Below are 8,826 nucleotides of genomic sequence, written 5' to 3'. Positions count from 1 at the left end.
CAATTGTTCTACACAAAAGCATCTAATCATATTTACAACACACAAAAGAATGGTAGCATAAAATAGGATTATAAACTTTTTTTTAAAAAAACGGTTCCCCCTTTGATGCAACATTGCAAATATAATTCAGATGAACAAAAAATAATCACCTGCGTCCATACATTTGTAGTCTGGATAAATCACGTCTCATTATAAAAACTAATGTCTAATTCGTTAAGTAAATTTGCCAAGCTACAAGCAATTTGTCAACACATTCATTTAAAGAGGAATACATATATTTTGGGCAATAAACTCAGAACAAATGTTAAAATTTCAAGCACTTTATTAGGTTTGAACAGTATCTTGCTTATAAAGGCCATTTGGCATTATATAATTATATATAATTTTATCATATATATAATTATATATGTACATATATGAATAACAAAAACACTAGAAACAAACTTGAGAAAAAAACAAAACAAAATTTGCTTAAGACATTTATACCAAATTAAAAATGGCCAAAAACGTCTAACATTTCAAAATGGTCCCGATACAGTTCAGTTAACACCTAAAAAAAAAAAAAAGGGTTGAGGGAACAAGAGAAATCAAACAAGCGAGGCAGCAGACAACACTGACATATAAATAACCTTACATTATGTACAAAAGAAGGGTGAAAGTGGACCATTTAAACTGTCCCAAAGACAAAGTTGGAGGAATAAGTGGATCAGAGGGGAATAGCTAGATAACAGACACACGAGGGGGGACGAGAAGGTGGACTATATGCTCTCGGCTGCTTCTCTTTGACTCCGTCGAGGCTCCCAAAACGCCCACGTCGGACATATCAAAACCATTTTATTGTGATAAAAGAAGCAACTATATTTCTTACAGGGGAAAAAAAAAAAAAAAAACTATACATATTTACTCATAGAAACCCACAACTGATTAGCCGTCATGGACCCATATTCAACAGATATGGAAATGAAGCCAGAACAATTAAAATTAAATCTACCACGAAAGCATCTAGGTATTAGTCTCGTCTACTCGTACAAAGGGAAGCGACTGAAGGGAATGTGAAGAAGAGTGATGGACACTGGACACAGTCTTGGATTGTGGCTCCCTGTCGATATGCCTCACAACGGATTCCCCATCGGCTGGACAGGCGATGGCTGGGGAGGTGCATGTAGAGAAGAGGGGGGTGAGTGGGAATAAAAATCACTGCTTCCACTTGTGAGGGTAAAGCCTGGAGATTCAACTACCTTCTTTATAAACCTACCATCGAGGCACTTTTTAATTCAGTTTTAATGTTCGATCATATGTGGGTTGGCACAGTGTCACGATTGGCTTCCAAACGATGCGACAAACCCGTGTAACTTAAGCACAGATACAAGAAAAAAAATCAAAAAACATCCACTTTTCTATCAAATAACAGCCCCAAGTAAACGGCAGCACAAACGAAGGAGGAGCACGGCACTTAAGAGACGGAGTGCGGGCACTTTTTACAGCTTTAACACAAAGAATGTACGAGGATGCACAGTTTCAGTGAACGGTCAAACTATCTGCTACTTTTGGATCCACATATGGCTCTTAAGAGGGGAGCTCTGAGACCTGAAGGAGCGTCGGAAAAATTTAAAGACGGCCTCCGTCTTCGAACGCCGAGACCACATTTTCTCTCTCTCTCTTTCTCCCCTACCTCTCGTTTGATTCGTCAATTTAAAAGGGCTTTTACATTTTAGTGCAAATATTGCGGGAGCGCTCAAGAAAACAACATGACGCATTCAGCCGTTCTCAGAATTAGGCGTGCACTTTCCAATCGCAGGAAGATAATATGATTGTGCTAATTCCTTTCACAAAGGTCAAAGAACATCAGAGGGGTTCACGTTATGTAGATTGTGCACGACGAAGACTGTTTGGTGTGAAACAGATCTATAATAATAATTATAATAAAGACTCCCATTGAGGAATATTATCTCAGTACCTCCAGTTCAGTCAGAGAGGAAGAGAAACTCTGATTTGTACAACCAGTTAATTCAAACAATGCTCATGTCGGCCATTTCCAAAGCGAACTCGAGTGAAATTAGGAGCATCCTCACGGTTGATTTGACATCATTTGACTTGCATTGCAATCGCAAAGGGAAGAGCCTCAACAACTTGGTTGTAAAGTCACTACAGCTCAGGTGAAATAATATTTAAAAACAAACAAATAAACAAAAAAAAGGGAATCTTAAAATCTGAGCAAACGTAAGAAATAAATGGGAATTATCCACCAAAGAAGTGATAAGTGCAGAATGAATGTTTCTGAAGATAAAAGAAAAAAAGAACGAAGCTAAATGTGTAAAACTTACTGAGTCCAATAACACGATAACGTTGTGGTTGCGTTTGTGGCTTGGCTCATTCACAAACATGGTGTTGATGCTCAACGCATTTTAGACCATAGATCACATCACTTGTTCAACTTATTAATTAGAGAACCTGGTGACCGGGCGGTCGGAAACTCAAAACTCTGACCTTCCTTGATTGGTAAAGGCGTCACACCTATCTTGTAACAACACCACTCTTCGGTGTAGACACAGCAAATGAAGGAAGGAGAGCTGAACTTTGCTATGTTTAGCTCCAGTGAAGTCAGAAGACACACAAAAGTAGGAGACAGTACTTCCTGTGAAGTTTTCAGAAAATGTCTGCGGCTCATTCAGGCTACGAGAAAAACGTAAAGAGAAAAAAATCTGTTTTATTCTTCTGAGCTTTCAAATCTCAGACTGAAGGTAGGGTGTCTACATCATAAGCGACACAAGTGTAGAGCGCTGTTTTAGTAACAAAATCCTAATCGCCAACACAAGATGCTAAATTCTGCTAACTCTGTAATCGTTTTGCCTTAGTTTTGAAGTAGTTTTACAGTAACTGCTCTCCCATGAGTGTGACTTTGCCTCTTCTAATTATTGACTGTTCACTGCAGGAAGGCTAGAAAAATGTCTTCAACGATGTTCTTCTGTCACAGTTCTTGCAGGAACTCGGCTAGAATCGGTATCGGCAGGTCAAAGCTTTACAATAGCCAGACTAGATTCCGGATGGATGCGTCTCACCGCCGCCGGATAGTTTGTTCTGAGAGTCAACAGGAGGTCGGTTAAGCTTCTCAGACTTCAGAGCTACAAGAGTGAGTGAAGGACTTTGGCACAAAGCAGACAGTAACGGGAAAACACAGTGGATCTGTTCGGCCAGCTTATACTTCAGCGTAAAACACACAAACGCACACAAAATTCTCACGACAGTCGATGGGTGCTTTTGTGTGCGTGAAAAACCTGAGATTATGAGCTACGTCAAAGAAACTCAGATCTGCAATAGCGAATCAGCTTCACACCCCTCGAAAGAAAAAAAAAAAAAAGGAAAAAAAGTCGTGGAGGTTTCAATTTGCCAAATAAGATGGTGCAGGCAGGTGCAGAGAAATGGCTATTACCCTGTGTGTGTGTGTGTGTGCGTGTGTGTGTGTGTGTGTGTGTGTGTGTAGGTGTGTGTGTGTGTGTGTGCGCGTGTGTGTAGGTGTGTGTGTGTGTGTGTGTGTGTGTAGCAACATGTGGGAGTGGAAAACAGGTCAGGGTTTTACTGGGAGATGATGAAACTTCTGCTACCTGTCGCTACAGTGAGGCTCAGGCGAAGTCAAAAATATTCTTAAGTCTTTGTCCCTAAAAAATAAAACTTAAAAAAAAAAATTAAAATAAATCCAAACATCATTATCTTGACGCTTGATGTTGCACATTAGCCACCAAAAACATTTGGTTTGTATTCATATATATTTATATTTTTATATATCTGTATATACCAATAAAATACATTACAGGTGCCACTTGAAAAATGCAGCCAAACTCAAAACTGTGTCTGAAAACAAAGTGATAAAATGCAACACAGTAAGTATATATACATGTTTGTTGGTTGGGGAGGGGGAGGGTGTGACTATGTAAAGCAAGAAAAGGGTGACGGTTTGTCATTAACATCCTTACAAAAGATTCAAGAAGGCATCTCAGTAATTTTGTGTCCATCTGCGCTGCCCTGTCCTTCGGGCGTAGACGTCGGTTCCCTTTTCAGGCGGGTGGTAACTCCGATCCGCTGATTGCGCAATCAGTCCGTCTTCATCATCCACGAGATTGGGGAAAATGCAGTTGCTGCAAGACATTTTGTGTGTGTGTGTGTGTGTGTGTGTGTGTGTGTTCTGGTACACGCTTATACTTGTAATAAGTGTATGTGGATATCCATCTGTTGATCCGTCCATTGCAAGGCCCTACTTGAAGTTGGCGTAGTCAGAAAAAGCGTCGATGTATTCCTGGACCACTTTGTAGCAGAACTCGTACTGCTCCTGAGGAGACGGTGGGAGAGGAAACGTCAGCCGCACGCACCGACACAGGCTGCATTTAAAAAGGTTTACGATACATAATGTGATGTTCCTGAGCTTGTTTGCGCACAAAAACGGTAGTGCATGCAAATATGTGTACACAATATGTAAAAAGCGTCTTAACTGGAAATAATTCCAGTAATTTGATTAAAACGTGACCCTTGGTTTGGTAAAGGTGTAATTACATAGGGATAGATTTCAAGTTTATTTCTCTTAATTTTGATGGTTATGACTTTGCAGGTAAAACACTGATATAAGTGGGTAAAGGCAACAGATGAACTGAACTGAATATTAAAATGATTATAAAAACAGAAATTGGGATCTCCAGGAGTAATCCCATGTACTCGTTCAGCCTGCTTCTCTGTTAAGGAAGTCCAGGTTGCTTTAACAGCAGCACTCATCTCATCTTCATCGTCAGTCTGGTGTCTCTCATCTTCCTCCTGACGGTACTCCAGAGGCTCTCTGTGGGATTGAGGTATATGAATGATTGACAGGCTCCTACCAGTGTCTGCACCATGTGCGGTCTCTGCAGTCTGAGGCTCTTCACGGTCTGGAAGACATCCAGGATACCCTCTGCTTTCACCCTCTCCAGAACCGTACTGAGAGCACAGAAAGTCCCTGTCCGGCCCGCACCGGCGCTGCAAACAAACATCACGGGTCAAAGATAGCAGCTTGACTAGCCTCTCTGTGATAAGTAATAAAAAAAATGACTTCTAAGACCACAGGCTTTATCGTGGCACACAGAATCATTGCTGCTAGCGGTTTAGATTTCAGAACCATTTCTCCAAAGTTCCTAAAATAAGAGAATAAAATACATGCGCTTGTGTGTTTTATCTTCATACCTGCAGTGCACAGTGATGGGATGGTTGCCAGACTGCTGCTGCTGTTTCTGCACCGCAGCAATTATGTTGATCATGCCTTTACCGTCCGCAGGGATGCCCACCTCTGGCCAGCCGTGGAAATGAAACTGGCGCACAAGTCGAGCCTTGTTCTCCTGGACATGATTGACAAAAACGGACTGAAAAAAAAAAAACAAACAAAAATCCTTTCCCACATACTACAAGGCCAAGACACTGTTGAACTACCTCCAGTTCAAACAGAGTTTAAGATGCTAGCTGAATGCAGCCATTCAAAGTTAGCAAGGAAGAAGTCTTCTTTTTGGCATTTTGGCATCCTTCCTTACCCTGCTGTTGGTGACCAGGAGGTCGCGCACCGTGTAGCTCTCGTTCTCCTCCTCCCTTTTAAGCTCAATGATGATGTCCCCGTGGGACACCATCCCGTCACTGGGCCAGTACTGAGCGCACTTGTCCTGCAGGACACAGTGGAGATGCAAACATCATGAAATTCACAAAAACGTCCTGGTAGCTTAAATATTTAGGCATGTTTTGTAATTTTAACTGCATGTATTAAGGATGCAAACAATTAATCGACTTGCAAATAATTTTCTATTTATAATTTATTAGGTTCAAATTAGTTCCAATCGATTAACTGGCAACATCCGCTTAGAAATAATTAATAATGTGCCGTAAAATAATAGTACAAAATATTAAACTTTAATGATTTTTTTTTAAAATTAGTGTATTATGAAAAATGTTCCCTGTTATGTTATGAAAAGATGACGAACTGGAGTTTTTTCTTCATAAAAGAGAAAACTCCAGTTTTTAAGAAAATGGCTGCTTAATTAATTGTTAATCAGTCAATAAATCAACTTTCGATTGATCTCAAGTCATTAATTGATTACTTGCACCTCTACTATCTATGCAGTCTAAATCTGTTTAAATGATAGCCTAATCTGAGACATGCACTGATCAGCCATAATATTATGACCACCTGCCTAATAGCGTCAATAAGTCGAAACAGCCCTGGCCTTCTGAGGCACTGATTTCACCAGACCAAAGGCAAGCAGCGGCATTTGGCACCAACGCGTTGGCAGCAAATCCTTTAAGCTTCAATGTTGCACATCCATAGATTGGACTCGTTTGTCCAGCATGTCACACAAACACCCGTTTGAAATGGGAAATTTGGAGGTCAAGTCAGCACCTCAAATCTCTCCCTTTGCTCCTGAACCCATTACTGAACCATTATCCTGATGAAAACCCCAATTAATACCTAGATGCAGATTGCAGTTCTTACACACGCACACACACACCTGTCCTCTCTCTTCCAGCTCAGTGAGCATCACGATGGAGCAGCTCCTCCACTCCCAGATCATCCTCCAGAAGTCTTCTATTGTGTGCGTGAGGGGCCCCTGACTCGCTATGTAGGCGTCTTTCTGACGGTAACCCTGTGATTGACCAGAGAGAAACAAAAGGGAATTAAAAATGTCCGGAGTGGGAAGGATAAGTTCAAACTCTAAAGACGCAAAACAAGCTTTTCTGACACGCTCACATCAATGAAGGAGGCGTTGACGTAGTCCGTGTTCTCCTCTCCTCGTTTGACTGGAATGATTACTCTGTTAAACTCATCTGTCAACAAAAGAGCACAGGTGTATTTTTATCCTAAGCGAAAAAGCTGGAAAGATTTCATGACTGGGTTTAGGCGCAAGTAGGCCTGTTACGATTTAGCTGGATGATAAATTGTAGTTATCACGATAAACGATCATGTTGTTTTTCTGACCATTTTCAAGTGTGTCATATCAATGATGAAATAATAATGTGAGTTCACTGTCTCAAACACCAACAAACTTCACTTTTGCAAAGACCACTTCACACCGAAACTGGAAGATATTTTAAACATCCAAAATAAAACACGACAAATAAAACAGAGGGAAAAATCCACACACTCTAAAACCATAAATAATAGGGATTACGATGCACCCAGAAATTATTGAGCTCGTTTTAATTTATTATGCGATTAATTGCTCACTGTAACAGAATTAAAAATCCCCCACACCACAAAGCAGAAGCTGCTTCACTCACATGGAATGATCTGCAGCACTCTGTTCTTCTTCATGTTATCAGGCAGGTTCCCCGTTCTCATCTTGTCATTCTGAATCTTGATGGATGTTAGTTTCTGGAGATTGCGAAAATGCTCATTACAAACACACTTCTTTATTTGATGCAAACACATTTTCTGCAGGAGGATGTAGTTTAACTGACAGGCGAAGAATCACAGCACACATGCAGACCTTAAATTCGGCCTCCAGACCGCTGCAGCCGGCTCCGGGTGAGTTAGCGCCGAGTTTAGCTAAGTGGCACTCTAGCGAGGTCACCTCTAGTTCCGTGTCTCCAAACAGGTAGTGCTCTAACAACGCTTGGAAGATGAAAACGTACTGCATCTGTGGGGGAGTGAGAGGGAGAGAGATGGCTCATGACTGATGCCGCTTTACGAAACACTCGCTGTATGAAGCAAGCGGCGACACTAAACTCACATCAGTCTGGACCATCTGACTGCGCTGGGCTCTTATCCGGGTGACAAAGCCGAACACGTCTACCTTCCTCTCTGCATTCATCATGTCCAACATGGCATCAATGACTATAAAGGTACCTGTCCTTCCTACACCCGCACTGTCAGACAGGCATGCCATCTTGTAAGTGGTATGAATCAATCTAATGATTCACTTAAAAAAACTAAAAAACACAAAACTAAGCCATGCACTTACCTGCAGTGAACAACAATGGGGCCTGCATAAGGAGGATTGCAGTTCTTGACTTTCTTGAGGAACTTCAGCATGCCGATCGGAGTGAAGGGAACCCCGAAATCCGGCCAGCTGGTGAAGTGGAACTGAGTGACGAGTCTCTGAGGTTTCTTCCCCGACACGTCGCCCACCTGGGATACAGAAGACCTCAGATCAGAGAGCAAACCACAAACTCAAAGTCCTCTAGTGTGTTTTGAACATACAAGATGAAGTAAACACACACACACACGCACACACACACACACACACACATTTCTGTCATTAAACCAAAGTCAATTGCTGTAATAAAGAGCAAATATAAGTTTGAGTCAAAAACCAAATAAATTATTACCAGCCTTTCAACTTTTTAAGGCATGCAAATATTTTTGGACAATCTTTTCTGACAAAAACAGGACATTCAGCTTTACTAGGCTTTACTAAATGTGGATGATGTGTTCGTCTGGCACTGCAGAATGAAAAAAATAGATTGTTTCCTGTGTAAAAAGACAATTTTAACAGAAATATGTCACTAAGTGTAACCACTCAGTGACAACATAGTCAAATGTTTGACTCTCTAGAAAAGGTGAATGAGGTAGTAGAGATAGTATTTCTCCTCACTACCAAAAACACTGTTAGAAACATTTTTACCACAAGATTAAAATAAATAAATAAATAAATAAATAAACAGATCTTCAGCAGAACCCAAAACTGAGTGGTGGACATGCATCTCTTCATGGAAAAGCAGATAAGGTGAAAGGTCACAGAGTACAAGAAGAAAGTAGGTCTATGTCATAACTGGTAAGGTAATTAAAAATGTGCCAAAATTATCGCCTCTACAATATATCCTAAT

The 8,826-nt window shown here is 40.8% G+C and overlaps 1 protein-coding gene across 2 annotated transcripts in view; it reads right to left on the bottom strand.

The window, feature by feature from the left end:
* Positions 1–304: 304 nt before the first annotated feature.
* ptpra (protein tyrosine phosphatase receptor type A) overlaps positions 305–8,826 on the bottom strand; it is a 34,514-nt gene continuing 25,992 nt past the window's right edge. The window contains exons 13-22 of one of the 2 annotated variants that reach the window (XM_015002576.2): positions 7,962–8,128; positions 7,731–7,866; positions 7,488–7,637; positions 7,279–7,372; positions 6,749–6,825; positions 6,510–6,644; positions 5,544–5,669; positions 5,203–5,378; positions 4,863–4,998; positions 305–4,324 (exon numbers count right to left, since the gene is read on the bottom strand). In XM_015002576.2, the coding sequence (XP_014858062.2) occupies positions 4,250–4,324; positions 4,863–4,998; positions 5,203–5,378; positions 5,544–5,669; positions 6,510–6,644; positions 6,749–6,825; positions 7,279–7,372; positions 7,488–7,637; positions 7,731–7,866; positions 7,962–8,128 (1,272 nt within the window). In that variant the 3' untranslated portion in view covers positions 305–4,249. The remainder of the gene's footprint in view (positions 4,325–4,862; positions 4,999–5,202; positions 5,379–5,543; positions 5,670–6,509; positions 6,645–6,748; positions 6,826–7,278; positions 7,373–7,487; positions 7,638–7,730; positions 7,867–7,961; positions 8,129–8,826) is intronic. The other variant, XM_015002577.2, reaches the window with a different exon arrangement.

This window comes from Poecilia mexicana, unplaced genomic scaffold (assembly GCF_051168715.1).
Source record: "Poecilia mexicana isolate PSO_F unplaced genomic scaffold, ASM5116871v1 scaffold_5, whole genome shotgun sequence".
Taxonomy (NCBI): domain Eukaryota; kingdom Metazoa; phylum Chordata; class Actinopteri; order Cyprinodontiformes; family Poeciliidae; genus Poecilia; species Poecilia mexicana.
Note: the sequence above shows the minus strand (reverse complement) of the source record. Positions and strands in the feature narration are given on the sequence as shown.